Here is an 18,227-nt window from a genome sequence, read left to right on the forward strand (position 1 = left end):
AAAGCATTGGCATTTTTAGAGATAAGGTCCGATATCTTGAGAGTCCTTAGTTAGGTGAAGTGTTCACGACCCAGAAGGCACTTTGAAAAATGCATGAAAATGATTGTGTTTCTTTTTACTGGTTTTACTTTAAATAGGCAATATAAAATGGAGCGCGTGCCATAGCGTGACGAGAATGAATGCACGTGTTAGATCCAACCAATTTATAGCGCGCGTCGCCCCAGTCCCTTCGCGTGCTAGGCTCAAGGGAGTATGGGTTCTATCGCATCGATCGTTTGCAACTACTGAACGATCGTAGGCGATGGGAGCGAGTGGAAGCGATCGGGGCTTCTCATATGCATGATCGTCCCGATTGACTGGTATGAGCGAAGACCTACGAAATACAATCATTTTAGCCCTAGATCCAGCACAATGACAGCCTTCAATGAAAGAGCAAAACTTGTGGCCTCTTATCTTCTCAGTTATTGCAGTTTTACGGAGAAGAAGGGAAAGAGAGGCTAGAAGGATAGGACACGAGTGATCCAAGCGATCGTGATCGCCCCAATCGCCGTAGACGTTAGCGATCGTCTGTGTAATGTTCTCATATAATCATCCCGATCGCAAGAAAACTTTTTGAAGTGACATAGGCGATAGATACGATCAGGGCGATTATGTGAGAACCAGCCTTTAGGGACAAGGCTGAGCGCACGGTGGTTCCAATGAGATTTCAGCATTACTCTGGCCGTAAGGCACAGTTGGCATAAATTCGGAGCTTTTTCGACTACGTTAGTAAACAAAACAATTTAATGTTTGTTGAGTTTTAATTGAATAACCTAGCGTTTTATTACTATTAATAATGTTAAAAATCTAGTTTTGTCTTTTTTGCAAGAAAGGATATTCTCTCTCGTTTTAATATTGTTGTTACACGCTCTTCTATACAAATACATCTTAAAATACAATATACAACCGATATACACCTCTGTTAAATAAGTTACATTTTTAAGAGTCAAGTCAGCTATCAACAGTATTCGAAGATTTCCTCATATGCACAACCCTCGTCGCAACACTCCTCAACAATATCTGTCCCTCCCGTACTTCTTCGTGAACGGTGATGAAGAAGGAAACTCAACGCCTCCTGCTCGTCCATTAACGTAGACCCTAAGAACGCAACAAACAAAAAATAAGAACCTATTAAGGGGCAGTATTACCAAGACTAAGTGCAATTTGAAAATTTCCTGAAGGTGTTGGTATGAGTTGTAAATCCACTCAGAGGTCTGGCCTCTCATAGAGGTCTGGCCTTACTAAAAGGGACTTTATAAGTCCTGAAAATTTTTTAAAACGTGGTTTGGGTACAGACTGGTAGGACTAAAAGAAATGGTTTGACAGTTTATATTACTTGGAAGAAAATGTCTTAAAAGCCACCACCGGTTGTTTTACATCTCGGAGAACGATTTATGCCTTTCTTTTGTTGTTCAAAGGATATTGTGCTTAACAGTGAGTGCATCCTCGTAATTCTAGAATATTTTACACAAAAAACGTGAAAGATTTCTTGTGACACTCTCTCTTTAAGAACCTAAATAGCCTGAATTTGTGCTGATTACCATTTATGTTAGTCCGGTTTTTGAACTCTATCTGAATTCAGGGACTGGACTGCATTTATATAAGAACCTCTTTAGGGTAACGTGGGAAAATGCAGGTTCTTAATGTAGCGCATTTTTTGCGGTCTAGCGGAGGCATTCTTTCGGCGTTGATGGAAAGTATGCAGAAAAGAACAAATTGAATTTGTCCGCAACTTACTTCGTTTTCTATTTCCCTGACACAGTTTTCCGTACATGTAACCGATCTGCCCGCAGAATACGCCATCAACTGGACGATTTCCTACCTCGTTTACCTTGTACAACTTAGCTCCTGTCAAAACAAAATAAAGATTAATTAGCGGACTTTGTTCAGAAGTGATGAGTAGAAAAATTCTCAACATGACATCAGTTTATCATTCGAGCCTGAAAGTAAAGAGAAATTCTGCATTGATCATTCGAGGGAAATTGTCTTGAAACGAAGAAGTTATAAGGGAAGGAAAAAATTTCTCTTTCCACCGACTTGAGTAACGACAATAAGATTCGTGACGTTGAAAAAGTATTAAGGAAAGTAATCAAACAATTAAATTCACCCTACAGCTATTGCAAGAAATGAATAAAATGTACGGGAATTTGGTTTGTTGAAATTATGACTGTGAACAGAAGCTTGTAGACTTAGCTTCTGCTGAAGAACTGAGCAATTTCTTCGGACAGTTGGGGAATTCTAAATGAAATAGTTCAACTCCAGCCAATCAGAACGAAGAAATTGTATTGTTGGCCAATCGAGTCACATACAAAACCATGCAAAAGTAATGCTAATTATATAAATCTTGAGTTGTCGAATGAGAAGCGATGTTTTTTTTGTTTGCTTCTTGCTCGGTGATTCAAGCACGAGCCACAAAAAAACACTGCACATTTAGTAGTTTTCCTTACCTCTCACAGTTTCAAGACATAAAAGAACAGTCACAAGTGCAACAGTGCTCCAGAAACACGAGTTCTTCATCTGAAAAATAAAATAGCAAAATAAAACATGAGAATACCCCAGTTCATAGTCAGTTCAGTTACAAATAATTTTGACTGATAAGCTGTGTGGTTAACACAAATACTAAACAAGCAAAGTTCAAAGAACCTTAAGAATGAATAATAAGTCAGTTTCTAACTCCCAGAAATAACACCAACTGAATGCTAACAAGGACGTGTTGTATATGTGAAAGTTCCGCCTGAAACTGTCATGAATGAACTGTTAAGCCGTTGTACCGTAATACGTGGTTACAATACAGGGGCTTTTGTTATATAAACTGTCAAATATCCGGTGCGTTTATATGCACGTAGAGGAAATATTGACTTACTGAGGCGTTGCTATTTAGCGTTTGAAAAGACTGGAGAGTATATTGTGTGCAATAAGCCCCCACAAAGAGCATAAAAGCAAAATTGTCTTTCATTCCCACAAGAGCTGAAGTTAACGTTTGTAACAATACTAGAATTTGTCATAAAGAAGACGAGCATATTTTATCATATTTGCAACATTTCAACTGTCGTGTTTCTGTTAAATCTCAACAAATGAAATGGGGCCACACATGTATGATAAATAATTGCAACTAGCGTAGCGTGCGCTCAGAGTTATTTTGATACATTTTAAATTTATTTTATTTAAATATTTGCGTTAACAAGCGTAAATGAAGGCGTTTTGACAGAATAAAGACGTTTTTGTTACATAAAGGATTTCCGGAACATTTCGTGTTCCCAGTTTTGTGTAAACTGGAATGAGTGATGTCATAAGTCACGTAGACGAAATATGATTTTTTCATAGTTTAAAATCCGTGGTTGTCCCTGTGAAAAAACACCAGTTACGTGTAGCTATTATACCTAAGTAAGATCGCCATTCACTCCTGTTAATTTTTTCTATGATTTTTGCGGCTGTAGGAATGTTAAAGTCATGCTTTATGAATCACATAGCTTCATGGGCTAGTTGATTTCTATTTGTCGCTGATAAACTCGCTTTTCCTGAATAAAAGGTTATTACCAGTGAGTGACAAGCGAACTTGAGTAATTGAACAGGACAAAAAAATGTGGCGGAAATTGCAAATAAATCAGGGTTTAATTTGTTCATTTTCGCCATTGCTTGCAATGATCTATTCACAATCAATAAAGAAGTCTGTCGGCGGTTGAATCTTAAACTTCGAGAAACAAACCTTTTGTTCAGAAAATGATGTTAATCAGACAGACATATTGTGATTTTTTGTACTAGGGCGTGTTTGTTTACATTTTTGCTAGAATAGAAGTGGCTAGTTTAGCCACAGCACAAACAATTCTTGGTCATTCTGCAGTAATCACTTGGAGACAAAGTTCTTACCCAACCCGACAGGAATTTACTACGTTGGCAAAACCCATAACCATTAACATTTGGATTATCTTCAGCTTATCTTATTCTTTTGCCCTTTTCATTACTCTTTTTCTCGTTGTTTTGTATATACTCAATGTATTTAAAATTTTGAAATGAAATGAATAAAAATAATAATAAAAAAATCTTCAGCTTCTAGCGATAGTTACGTGATGTAAACAATTTTCACTCTTTATTTTGACTCCGAGTCCATTACCTCTAAGTTAAAATTTTAAAAGAATCTTCAGAACCGAGACAGGGTCTGGGACTCAAAGATCTTCGACGCACACACTCACTAGAACATCCACTGACCGATCTGCGCCTGTGATCCAGCCTAATACTTAGCCGACGAGACCGTAGGTCGAGTTGGCTAAAATCAGACGATATTCGGCAAGATTGAGCAGGATTATTGCTTTATTATTCAACAAATTGACAATGAAATGCATTTTACAGCTATAAACCGTGGTTATGCAGCGCTTTGCGAGGCGTCGGACGAATCTTGGCAAACTACGTATATCATATAGCCTGCATGGATGAGAAAGGGGGAAGCGCAAAGCGCTTTATCGCAGGATATCTGTTATGTAAGGATAACAGATAACAAGGACGCTCTGAATTTATTTGGGGATTGTGACAATTTGTTGAATAATAGTTCGAAATAATAATTTAGTTATTGTTACATGTATGACGTATAACTTTGGCCTAGAGAAAGTTAACAGGATTTCTAACAAGGAAAAGCTGTTTCAACAAGTCTCCCGTGATGCATGGGCGATTTTCCAGCGCGCGCAAAGCACAACGTTCGCCCCTTGAGAAATAGTTAACAGGATTTCAAATATAAGGTAGAAAATTCCTGATTAACACGAGGCAACTCCATTAAAGGATAATACATCAAAGCTTAGCCGCTGCTAAAACTAACATCGTTGAAATCAACTTACTTTGAAATAACATTTCATCGAATACCGCCCACGATTTTCGTCTTAATCTGGTTGGCTAAATGTTTCACTACGCTAAGTAGATTTGCGGTTTGTGCAGTCAAAGAACTATTCAAGAATTTGTCTGGAATGGAGCTTTTAAAATTCCTAAATAGAAAAAGAGTAGCCAAAAATGCTTTTGGTATCTATTTTGTGAAATTTTGGGTGAGAAATAACTGTGTGTTTGTGTGAAGAACTATAGGTTTGAATTCGTGAATGTTGTTTTGCAAATGCCGCCAAAAAAATGAACCTAAAGTTGTTCGGAACTGAAACCGATAATTTTCTCTTCAAATTCCTATCATCAATAACTTGAGTCAAGTTAAATAACAATGTAACAATTAACCCCTTCTCTGGCAAATGTCTTCTATCCGCGCAAAACCTTCTTTCTGGATTTCAATAAGAAAATCAACGGAAATCCGGAGGAAGGCGCATTAGGTCGTGTACGAATACTGAGAAAATCAGTTCATTGGTTTAAAATAAAAATTGCAGAATTTCTAAATCGTTTTATACTGAAGTAAACAATATTTCTAAGTAGGAAAGCAGGGTACTTTTGCACAAATGTTATCCCGGCTGAACAATATTTCTACGTTGTACGTGGTACTCGTCTAAACACACAAAAAGCGGTTAATTTGATATTCTATTATAAAAAGATGCTTAAGAATGTTTAACAGCTTTAACAAAGCTAAAACGCTTTTGCGTTCATTTCAGTTGGTTTTAGTGGGAAACGGATCAAAAACATCCAACACACGTTTGGCCGGCGTGCTTTCCGCACTAACTTAGTTAATTAACGCTTTCTGCTTATGCCTCCCGGTCTTGATCATGCTTTTCCTGCCTTAGTCACGTTGAGCCTAAATCTCTCTTTATTAAAAAAAAAACTTTTCTTTTCTTCCAGCGTAGTTGAACATTCAAAGTTGCGCGCTATCCTCGCCAAGCAACGGTGAAAAAAGGTTTCCTAGAAACTGTTACACTTGTTTCTTGTCGGAAATGAACGACAAAACTAAATACAGTACATGTATTCTATTTCACTATGTGCCGCTCTTGCTATACAATGAAGAAGTTCGACGCTTATTTTACGCCAACAGTAGCTATTAAAGTCTCGCATACATGCACCCCTATCCCTTGCAATGCTCTACAACGTTAGTTTCACTAGAACTGCGGAATGTTTCAAGGGAGCTCAAACTGCTTTCTTCACAAGGCGGCTCATTTTACATCTCGGTAAGTAGTGATTCTAGGGCTTAGAATTCACTAACTATAAAAGAAAATCTCGACGTCGTGTTGGATCCGCTATGATACCACTTACCTTAACAATAAACTACTTCTAAAAGACCTCCAAGGTTTTGCTGCTGTTATCGCCAGTCCTTGAGCAAAGCGACTCGAGTGTTTTTGGAGAAGACTGTAGTCAAGAGAGGTGTTGAGGCTATTAACGCGTGATTAAAACTAGCCAGCTACGGTCGGGCTGGCGCTTTTTATGGCCTGCGTAAGGCGGGAAGGGCGTGGGTAACCAAAACAAATCGAACTGATGAAATGCCGTTACTTCCTGTTGTTATTATCGGCGGACTCAAGGTCACATTTAGGGCACATCTAACCTTTTTGGCCGCCGCAGCGTCTGTGTTTTTTTATTATTAAATTCTAATTACGTTTATAAATAGACGAAATCATCAGTTAAAGAAGGAGAAATTATTTCTTTCGCTTCTCTGGGTTCCGCAACGAGGGATTCCACGAACTGCCATTCTTACGAAATCTAATAAATCCAGGACATTCCAGAAAATACGATGCAAGTATGTCACGGTGGTCACGTCGGAAAATGAATTCACGGCACGAACTCGTTAAACAACACAATACTAAGGACTTAATAAAATAGTAGACCTTTTATTACCTTCCTCTCATTTGTTTTATCTTATCTATACACTTTTGACTAAATCGCAATCAATTTATGATCATAAAAATACCGAATTTATTAGCCACATTCCTGGCATAGCGATGCCCCCACGTCACGCACGTCACAGTCTCAGTGTCACGTAGTGTGGTTACCTTTAGTACCAATTTTGCTGCCTTTTGTTTACTGTTGAGATTTATACAGCTTAAGCTTTACGCAAATGTTTACAAGAATTTACTTTTGTGGATTCCCTTCAACTTTGTAAGCAGGGGCGGTTGCCATCATCTATATTTTTACTTTACATGAATATTGCTACAACGCTCTACTACCGTACATGTCTGTGTTGTCTGAGACGAGAGAGGAATAGTTTTCTTTTGAAGTTTACACCCAAATATTGAATCAAATGTTCTTCTTGATTACAAATATTGTCAAAGAAGTTGTATCATGATATTAGCTTACAATTCTTTGTAGTTAAAACATAACTGTTTTGGACGCCTTGCGCAACCAATGCGGGTTTTAGGGAGTTTGACGTAAGACCTTTTCAAATAAGTCAAATAGCAAGTGGGACTTTGTAAACTTCAAATGCCTGACCTAAAAAGGGTTATTCAAAACAAATAGTGACATGACAATATCTACGGGATTTTATTTTAAGTTCAGCTTACCATAAATGAAGTTATTTTTGTATCATTCCCTCTGCCGTCGTGCGCCCGTTCTCGTTAAATGACCCCCGCAGTATTTTCCGCAGGAAAAACGCAATTAGAAAGTATGTGTTTATCGCTTACGGTATCTCGTATCTTGTGAATGTGGTACTTTTTTAAGTACCTCAGTGTATTTAAATATACTGCTCTTGTATTCAGAACCGCGACATGCTCTTTGTTTCGTCGACTGTTTAGTGAATAAAACAAAAAGCGAAAGCCATCTATCAAGAATTGTGACCAAAAATGACACAATTTCCCGGGCAATTTACAACGTGTTTCCTTTCTTTTCGGAAGTTTCTCAGTGTTATACTTTTCTATCAGATCAGAAATCCGCGATGAAAAATTAAAGGAAAAGGTATTTGGGCAAACTGAAACCGTTCCGTGCGATTATTTTGATATTTGTGGGTGTGGAGGTAAATATCGCAATTATAGGTCAGCGCTAATTGTCGTTCGGTTAGTTTCGCGACCGCGTGATGACATGGCGGTTATGCTCGCGGCTAACTTTTATAGATATTGAAAACAAGCCATTATTTCCGTAAATCCTTAAAAAAAATGAGAAAAAGCTGATGTTCTTGTTGTTTCTCTTAAACTGTGTTTTCTCGTCATTGGATGTTATAGCCGTAGGTTTTGGATCGCGGTAATCCGCGAGGCCCCGGTCAGAAAAAGAGAAAAACGCCGGCTTTAAACCCAAGGAGTATGACAATAACAGTGAAAAGAATTTGTGAAACTTTCACGGCTTAGCGTAAACGGTGTATGGAAGTGTTTGTATTAGCCTGTATTATAAACACAAGAGAGCCGGAAGACTTGAGATCTTACGGCCGATGACGATCTAAAAACGGTGTCCTGTGTCCTTCGGCAAAGCGCTTTATAATACTCCACAGTGCTTACTTTGTCACCTGGGTGTATAAATGTGAAGCGGCAAATTGTTATTGCCAGGACAACCTTAGCCTGCGAGCAGAGTTCTCTGCAAGGGCGCGAGCGGCAAAGCCGGGAGTAACGAGTCGGCAAGCGAAGTTAGTCGGCGAGGGAGGGGGCCTGCTCGCCGCTCGCGCGGTGCCTCCGAAGAGAACCTGCTTTGGGCAACGTGAAAAAATGCGCTGCGATGGACTAACATCCCATCCGCGGGAAGCAGTACTCTTATTCATGATACCTGAACTGGAGTATAGTGCCGACAGGCCGGGTGTGCGCCACAAAGACAATAACTAGAATCGAAAAACTGTACTAGTTTGTTATTGTCTTTAAAACGTCTTCCGGGGATATATCGGGAAGTTCAATCAAGATATCGCCAGATCATCGTGATCATTATATCGAGATGTTCGGCGTTATATTGCGGGGTTACACATGACTCTCTTAAAAATAGCCCATATAGAAAGAGTATGCGCGCACTAACTGGCCGACTGTCATGTTTCTAAAACCGGTCTATAGAAAATGTGATAGAAGGAGAGAAAAGTATTTTCTGATATTAAAAATGTGTTGTCTTTTTACAAAATCACTGCGTGTCTTTTAAAGACCGAGTCGGATCATCAGGGCTCTTGTTTTTACAGAATTTCACGTAATCTCCTAGTCTTAAAAATAGTTCATCGGCATAGTAATAGACATGTAATATTTGACTCTTTGTTCTTCGGAGAAAGGAGTGTCTTTTGTTCCTCTCCCTCGCATGAAAATAGGTAGCAAAAACAATATATGCTAGACAAATATTGAAGTAAACACAATATCAGTCACCTTGGCCTTCTACATGATGTGAATAATAATTGACTTATAAAACACTAAGTAGCTATAAGCGTAAAACTTTAGTTTCTTATTCCTAATTCCTTTTGAACAAATGACCACGAACTTTAGAGAACCTTCTTAACTGACGTTTTAAAAACTCAAGTGATTAGAAAGTTGTGTCAAGTAAATTAGTTGAAAGGATTTCATAAAAATCCCAGCATCACCTTTCTTATCCTGGTTTACTCTTTAAGATAATACAACCTATGATCAATATTTTTAATTGCAAGCTGAACAAAGGCCAAAGTTTTAGAATTACTTCGTAGCTTTTCCTATTGTGTGTCGGTATTGTGGCATCATAACGAACAATTGTTATTATAAATACTACCGCTCTGTATAACTCGATTTTTAGTTATTGTCCTTTACCAAGAGGTTTTAAGTAGATAAAAGGTTGCTTCTACGTATAAACTTAACATGAAAATTTGTTATTGGAACCAAAGTCCTGCGGAGTTCTGAGTGTTGGTTCAAAGTCTAGACTAAGTAAAACTCAATCCCAAGTCCTTGTTTTGTACCGACCGCTCTTGCCTAGCGCTTTCATTGCCAATACCAAACCATAACCACTCCACAAACTTACAATTTTTCGAATCTAGAGAATATTCCAATTGTGTCTCATGGTATATGCTTCTGCTTTTTGCGAGACCATATTGGCCATATTTTCAAATGAATACAGTTTTGAGTCATGTACTGACTACGAGAAAAAAATTGTCCATTTGAAAAATCTTTTATTCGAATTGAATGCGTGGAATATGACCACCAGAAAACTTTAATAGAAAATCAAAGAAAGGCCAACTGGACCGATTAATCTAGTGCTGGCATCGGCGCCGGACCCCATTTCAGGTGTTGGTTTACAAATAGAGAGCTTTATTGAACAGGTAGTATCAAGATTAAATTCTAGTTTTAAGAAACACCGAGTTATATGATACAAAAGATAAAGGGGCGCTTATACTGTTCCATTAACATCGTGTTATCGTTCAAGCTGCGAGATAATTAAAAAATAAACATCGCAGTAGAGTGGATCGTGATAATAGGATTGTGATGAAGGAGGATTATCGATTTACTTTCGTGTTAGGGTATGGACATGGAAATTCTTTTCTTCGTTAATTGCAAGCTACGAGCTCCAATTGAAACACACAAAAACATAGATAAAATGTTGAAATTAAAACGAAATTACCTCGAGCGTCATAGACCATGGCCTATTAGTGACCCAAAACTGACTTCTGACTGCTAAACAGTCTCCGTCCTTGCTCAGCTGCAAACCTTGAGGCAGCTATAGGCTGAGTGGGACTGGGGAGAGACACGATAAATTTTCTCAGGGGTGAAAATTATTTCGTGCCGGAAGCTCGTTTCCCCTACAAATCTAGGAGCCTGAACTGCTTTAAAAAGGGCAAGCACGGTGGTGTCTATTCTTCAATGAATATTCTTCTTTTTTCTTTATATGAGAGATAAATAGTTTTTTGAAAATTACAACTTGCAGCTATAAGCTGAATTGCTTGTGTTATGTACATATAAAAGTTCAAAGTTATAAAAAATCCTAACTATATTATAAGCTATGAGAGAAAAATACTATTACATAATCATAAAATACATCACAAATCAAGCATAAAGCGGACATTGAGCGGACAAGCTTGGGAGAGATTTCAGTTCCGCAGTCTAGACAGTAAGTTGTGGGGGAGAGCGTTTTCCTTCCGTTATTTGTGATGGCGGCTCCAAAGTGGGTCCAACGGATGACAAACCGGGCCAAATATTTGTACACAAATAAAATAAACCGCCTCGTATTTATATAATATTTGTGTATTTGGTAAAAGCTAAATATAAGTTATAAAAGTATCGACAATGCCGTGCCCTTTCTTTGCCGGCTGCAGCATATTTGAAATAAAGACTTCCCGAAAAATTTAAAGTTTTATTGCAAAACTTGCAAATCTGTAAAAGGTTAAGGCAAATATAAACGAAATAATAAGGTTTGCAGAGTTAACGTTGATGTTATATTTGTCATTAACGGAGGTTAGGAAGGCATTCTAAGAGCTAAACAGGTTTGAGATTTTCATACTTCCTTCAGCGTGTGGCTAAAGGCGTAAGTAATGAGATTTTACTTTTCTCCTAATATTAGCAAATTTAATTATAACCGGTATCAAAACATTTCTGCATAGCTATATCATGCACTTTTTAAATGTGAACTATCTTTAATTTCGCCGATGTTATTCTGCCCCAACCATTTCAACTGATTTCGCCACCGCGGATTTCCGCACCATGGCGGACACGTTTCCTATCAGACATGACTTTTCCAAGAAAGGAGGGCATGATATAAGGTTATGATTTGCAACCTCGTTCCCATTTGGCGATAAAAAAGGAAGCATGATAACTTACATAACTAAACTTAGACGTCCTTTCAAATAAAGTTGTTTTTCTATTAGATCAGTGATTGGAAATAATTGAGGGGCTTAGAAGCAAAGTGGCTTAAACCAAAAAGTGCACAAAACCACTCCCATATGCATGGTGTACGTATGTACCAGAGGATCATTCAGAGACATTTAATAGATTTCCTCTTTATTTTATTTTATGTTTTTCTTTTTTTTTGGGAGGGGGCAAATTAAGCAAATTAGGAAATTTTTAGTTTGTAATTTTGTGATAGCCCATTTCTGAGTCCCTCAATTTAACGCAAGAATTGTGGTTTTCTGATTTCTCCTCACATATACAAGAATAAAGAATTGCCGGATAACATACTTTAGCGCTGATGTCGTGTTCTTATAAGAGAACATTTCGAGATATAAATGAATATAAAAATAAGCGAAATAAAACTACGACTTTTCGAAGTCATCATGACTCCATCATCAAGTAGAAAGAAAACGGTCGAGTTTCAAGTTTCAATACAAATAAGCATAGGCGTACGGGCATCTTCGGACCTGGGGGGTCGGAGACCTTACTGCCCGAAAAAAAAATGGCTTGGGTTGAAAGCCGAATAAAGAGAAATATAAAATGGACAGCAAAAATTGCATTGAAATAGTCGTGTACAAACCTTGCCTACTTGCTTAAAGAAAACAATAGTTCTTGATTTAATTTCGTGGTGTCAATGCACTGAATCCTCTTTCTTCGGAAATATTTTATTCATTCGCTCTAGTTCAACAAAAATTAAAGTATTTTGGGGGAGCCAATTTATATTGTTTTTCCCCACTTGAAAGTTATACAAAAGCGTGTGAAACATTCAGGAATGAATGGGTTAAAACATTTCGTTGAAAGCTTTGAGCTAGCCCTGAGAACTTAGTATTTGAGTCAAAAACATCACGGCTGGATCCACTGCACGCATACGCTCAAGCTACTAAGCTGATTGCAACTGAATCAAACTTAAGGGTCACACAGAATTTGCAAGAGGAAACGAAAGCAAATGAATGAGAAATTTGGACTTTTGAACCGCAAAGCTCCGTATATTTCCAATCTTTTTTTTCTGTTGAGGTAATTTATCTCTAGGCTCGTTGCCCGAATTCTAAGCATTTTGCCCGAAAAAATTTGGCACTGGGGGGGCTGCAGCCCCCCTCGCCCCCCCCGCCTCGTACGCCTATGCAAATAAGGGTGACAGAACATGCATGTTAGAATATTTTAAGATGCCGTGATGTCGTGTTGTCATGACAAATTCTCTTAAAAAATGCACAGCAATGAGCGTTACATTTCCATGCGGGTGTCAGCATTTTCTATCGTTTGCTTTCACAGCTCAACGAAGAGAACTAAAACACATCGAGTTTTATTGCAAATCCACGAACCTGATTGGTTCCGTCTCTCATCGTTGACTGTTCGCTGATAGACCACGATCGCGTGTGCGTTGCCCTTGGAAAGGAAAACTAGCTGTTCTTGATTTTTCGGCTTCAATTGAAGGTTTACAGACTGCTGTACTTTTTAATGACTACAATAAGACTACTCACTTTCGTTTTCTAAAAGCGACAGTTAAACACAGCTTCAACTCGATCGATTGTTGACTGTTTCTGTTTCTTCATAGAAAATTCGTGCCCGTTGTTCAGTTGTTAAATATCACATAAAACGATTTGTCACTCGTGAAAGTGATTTACTTTGAGTCAGTCAGTAGAGTAAATTAAATATGGCGAATGGTGAACCCTTGCAAAAAAAATCGAGACTCCTAAAACATTTACAACTCCTTTAATTGCAAATAAAGGCTGACGAATACTTCGAAAAAACATAACGTATAACCGTGCTATGATATTTCAGTTTAAAAATGCGACAATCTGTCTAATCCTGATAATTTAACCTCAAAAAATAGACCTTGTAAACAACCGGATAAGTTCATTCGATTTATTTACACGAGTTGGTAAGTAATTCTGATTGAAACGGAAAAATGTCGACCTTTTTGGATTAACGAATATATTTGGGCACTGCGGTCTTATAATCTGCGAATCCCATAAGCAGTCAATAAAGTTACATATTTGACTTCCCTCCACTGAATTCCATACATTTCGTTCAAGACGTTTTTCCTAAATTCCTGTGTTGCGAAACTGTCTGGGTATCAATAAGGTGGGTAGGATGATTTTCTCTATTTTCACTATCCGTTTTTTAGAAGCACAAAACAGACAGTAAAATATATTCAAAGATTAATCTCAACCGTTGCTAATATTTTGCTTTTCTGGATGTTTATTATTGGAAAATTGCAAAGAAAATGTCGGGTGGGCAATGAGAACGGGCAGACGTTCACAAAACTTGAACCCAGGTCACGCGCGCAGGTCATGCGCACAACTTGACATTTAAAATTGCACTTCTTGAAATTTTTGAAATACTTCTTGAAAATTCTGGAAGTTTAAAAGCATTCCAAGAAGGATACAACGCCCGGTACAACGCCATCGACTTTACAAGCACAATTCACAAGGGCCTAATATGGATAAAGCATCTTTAAAATGATGAGAAATGTCCAGAATTCAATTGTGGGGAGTAAAATGCGAAATTGCTTTGACCACCTAAAGTGGGATCAAAAGATTACCACCCCACAACACCCAAATATATTCGTTATTTTGAAAATGGTCGCCAGCCGTCCGCCTCCGTCGTTCCGAAGAACCTTAACTTGCCAGTGTAAATATTCGTAAGAATTTATCAGCTTTTTTATCCGTGCGTTAGAAGGATTTTGAGGACGAATTATCAAGATTAGGTAAAGGGTCACATTTTTTAACTGCAGATTTTCTCTTTAATATTAAAACAAAATATTTGCAATCCTTTAAGCAACGAGAAATTTGTTAATATAGCGTGTGAAAACAGCCGATGTTTTTCGCCCTCATTAAACAGTTATTCCTTTTTTCCTTTATAGGTTTTAGAGGAGTTTTAGCTTAAATCACGAAATTTCGAGCGTCGACATGATAGAGAATTTCGTAAGGTGGGAGCGCAGTCATTTGTGGTCTTTGGGTGCCAGTAATGGTAGAACACAACCCGATATAATGAGCATGTCAAATATTTCGTTAGATGTTTTCAGGAGTTATTTTCAGTACTTTTTTTATAGCATTATACAGTTCAGTCCATTTCTTCACTGGAAACATGGCTAGCTATGGCTGAAAAGTTTGTTCGTGATATCCACATTTTATAACGTCTCAAATTAAACGTGCATGAAGGCACCCACTAAAGTTCTCACGGTCTCATTTAGTTTTTATTGTCTTTGGAACATACTTAGGCTAGCACACCTGACCTTATTCCTTTATACCTCTCAAGCTCAGACTGACGATGAAATATGAAACAAGATTGGCTGCTCCAACCACTATGGAACATTCTCCGGCCTTTGTAAGCACTGACATTTTATGAGAATTTCAGCAACCCCAAGAGGGAATTATTGACCAATTTGAATTGCAGCATACTCTTAATCAGCCATAGGAGTAAACCAACGTAACTGTATCGAAAGGCTGACACTATTGTGCAAGGACAAATTGAAATAAACTGTTCTAAACCTGATTATTTTATCTTAATTCGGTATCTTTATAACACCTACTGCTTTCACATATAACGTTTTCTTTGTTTTGTTTCTGCTTGGTTTGGCTGTTTGTTTGGAGGGTTGATTTGTTTGCTTCGACAAGAAGAAAATACGCTATTCTTCCTAATCCTGTGTACAGCCTTCTCCTCCCCCTTTTCCCGATTTTTTTGAGGGGAGGGGGACGACTGTACACATGCATGTAGGCTATTTTTCCTCAGTTGTATTAAAATTTGATCAAGCGTGTACGTACATCACATGACAGAATAGTTGTGAGGTTTAGCTTATTATTAAGAATACCTCTGACGAGTAGTCGTACCTAGAATTCCGAAGTACTGTCTTTGCAATTGTTAAAATAGTCGATACATATAGAGTCAGCGAAGTCAGCGACACAACACAATTTCGCAGGCCGGAGTGGAAACTGGAACAGAGTAGATATTCAGCGGAAGCATGGGCAGTGAGCGGCGAGTAACCATGCAGTTAAGATTTCAGCCATTAGATGAAAATAAATAAGAGTATCAGCTCAGTGTCGGGTGACAACTTCCCTGAGGTGAGCGTTACATCTGCTATGTAGTTCAAACCGCGCCATATCCAGCTGACCGTGAGCATTTTACGCATAATCTTAGGCATTAGTTACAATACCAATCCTGACTCTCATTTTACGCTTGATCATAACCTGGAAGAGACCGACTCGGGCTTGGGAAAGCATAATTATCTCACTACCTACACGCCGGTGGAAATGAAATCGCTTTTAAAAACGCGGAAACAAAGGAAACGTATTTTAGGATCGACCTACGAGAAAAAAGCCTACCGCACAGTAGGAAATGAATTCCTTCCTCTCACATATAGGAATATTTTCGTAGGCGTATAGCGTGTTTCAAATGATTACCTTTTTTTTTTCGCCGTTAACTACATATTTGCCTTTTCTTTATACTAACCACTTTCAGGCTTATTCGCGATCCGTTCGGCCGCGCCTTGTTTGTTGTTACCCAGAGCTTTAACGGTCTAATCAACCCCGGAAAATTATCGAATCCACCTTTTAAGATCCACTGTTGTTTGTGAGAAAAGTGTGCAGTTTGATTTGTCGAAAACTGATTATCATCAATTATTCCGGGATAGAAATAGTAAACAACCTAAGATATTGGCTCCAAAGAGGAGGGACTTCAAGTCTAAGACTGATAATAAGGAGATACTGAAGCTCGAGAGGAGCCCTGAGGCCTTATTTACATAGAAAGAGGATGATCCTAGCACTAGGATCATCCTCTTGCCTCGTAAATAGAGCCATAGTCTTTCCTTATAGAGATAAATAGGGCGAATTTAACGGTTTCACATTGGTTCGACTTGGCTGATGTGATATCCTCATTAGTTTTTATGTCTGTTTTCGCTATTTTTAAACCTTACAAACACTCAATATCCACATTTATCCCTCGGGCTTTATGGCTTACCATGCATAATCAAGCGTAATGTAATAAACGTAATTTAATTTTGTACATGTATCACACATAAGCTCACAGAATGTTCTTTTTAGATTTTGAGGTTAATTGGAATGAATGGACACATTTCAATGTCATCTGTCTGATCGTCTTTTTACGACTAATTTTTCGTAAAAAGATGACATGTTGATGAAATTGTCAGTTATTCAGCACTTCCTAGATCCGCCTGGTCCCCTTATTCAAACAGTTTTTAACATTTACCAGTTACGTTAGTCGGCTTAAGGCTTTTAGGTTTTCATTACACTTTTTACGTATATGTAGCACAAGTTTTTGAAAATTTCAGTGCTGTTATTAATGTTTTTAAAAACAACCAAAAAAAACCTCCGGGGAGCATGTAATAAAAGTATGTCCATTAGATGTAACTACGCAGTTACTCAACTAAATGGACAGACTTGTATTCAAATATAAAACACTTGATCATATAGCCTTTAATGGCTTTTTAAGACCATTAATAACGAATATTCTAGAAACGTCTGTATACATCACTGGTATTTACTAGAAAAAAATCCCTAAAATAATGAATAACCACTGATAAATAAGTTTTTAAGACAACTCCAGACGTTCAGGTGGATTTGAGTTGTTTGAAACAGCTTTCAGCTTATAAATTTGTTCTCTTTTTTAAGTGAAAGCAGCAGTCTTCACGAGAAAGATACAGGATATTATAACCTGTGAATCAGCTGGCGGCATTACAAATTTGTTCTCTTTTTTTATTTTTGGCAAGTGCAATATCGAGGAGAAAGATACAAATAATTTGAACCTGTGAACAGCTGGTATCGTATTTTTCTTACATTTTATTTGATTCAATTTTCAGTTTTATTTTGATAGGAACTGCTATGTTGACAAGAAAGCAAGAAAATATATATTCAAACAACTCAAATAATCAAACGCGAAACTTGAAACGAAGACGATAGTGGATTGGGTAAAAATAGACGAGTTCTTTGTTGGTGCAGAATGAAGAAAAAAAAACTTCATGAAACTTTCAACTTTTTAGCGCCTCCGAAAACTAGAGAGGACGTAAAAACCGGGATGAACAATGTACCCCTTCAGTGGCAAACGCCTTACAAATCTGAATACCCCACATGGCTTACTTTCAAAGTCTTATAAGAACTATAATGACATTTCCATACCTTTTTATCGAAGTCCTGAGAGTCCTGAAGAACTGTTCAGTTTACTTTTAAGTAAGCGATTGTTAATAAAGAAGCCGGCGTAGTATGAATGCATGAGCAGGAACATTTACGTGGGTTTTTCAAACGGAAACAATTTATAGTTTTCCGATTGTTGACGAACGTTGTCAATCATATTTAACTCGCACAAGCGTCCCTAAAAGCTATAAAAAGCGTATACAAAGAACTTTAATTAATCAAATTATTGCTGGTAAAACTATGACTCTAAAGAAAAAAAAACGATAATTATGTATGACATTATATAAATGGGCACCGCATGACTTATCTTGTATGTACTTCCGTATCAGTTACACTTAAAACATAGGCAGGCAATACGTGCAGAGCGTTTTGTCTAATTGCTCGTCTTGCGTTAAGAATCATCACT

At 37.8% G+C, this 18,227-nt stretch overlaps 1 protein-coding gene across 4 annotated transcripts; it reads right to left on the bottom strand.

The window, feature by feature from the left end:
• Positions 1-781: 781 nt before the first annotated feature.
• Positions 782-17,862, bottom strand: LOC144643760 (insulin-like peptide 03). Of its 4 annotated transcripts, none has more exons than XM_078503101.1 (4): positions 17,807-17,862; positions 2,487-2,556; positions 1,777-1,887; positions 782-1,137 (listed from the first exon to the last, which is right to left on the bottom strand). In XM_078503101.1, the coding sequence occupies exons 2-4, from the start codon at positions 2,554-2,556 to the stop codon at positions 998-1,000; spliced, it is 321 nt and encodes a 106-aa protein (XP_078359227.1). In that variant the 5' UTR covers positions 17,807-17,862; the 3' UTR covers positions 782-997. The 4 variants fall into 4 exon arrangements, with proteins under 4 accessions (XP_078359227.1, XP_078359224.1, XP_078359225.1 ...); XM_078503098.1 differs by lacking the exon at positions 17,807-17,862 and adding an exon at positions 10,414-10,440; XM_078503099.1 differs by lacking the exon at positions 17,807-17,862 and adding an exon at positions 6,202-6,347.
• Between the last annotated feature and the right edge of the window lie 365 nt (positions 17,863-18,227).

This window comes from Oculina patagonica, chromosome 2 (genome assembly GCF_052425735.1).
Source record: "Oculina patagonica isolate OP01 chromosome 2, crgOcupat, whole genome shotgun sequence".
NCBI classification, from domain to species: Eukaryota; Metazoa; Cnidaria; class Anthozoa; order Scleractinia; family Oculinidae; genus Oculina; species Oculina patagonica.

Bases quoted from the DNA above. Each gene is read 5' to 3' on its own strand.
- LOC144643760 (XM_078503098.1), bottom strand. The intron at 1,888-2,486 runs GTAAGGAAAACT...TTGTTTTGACAG, and splicing joins ATGTCTTGAAACTGTGAGAG to GAGCTAAGTTGTACAAGGTA. The intron at 1,138-1,776 runs GTAAGTTGCGGA...TTGCGTTCTTAG, and splicing joins TCAGGGAAATAGAAAACGAA to GGTCTACGTTAATGGACGAG.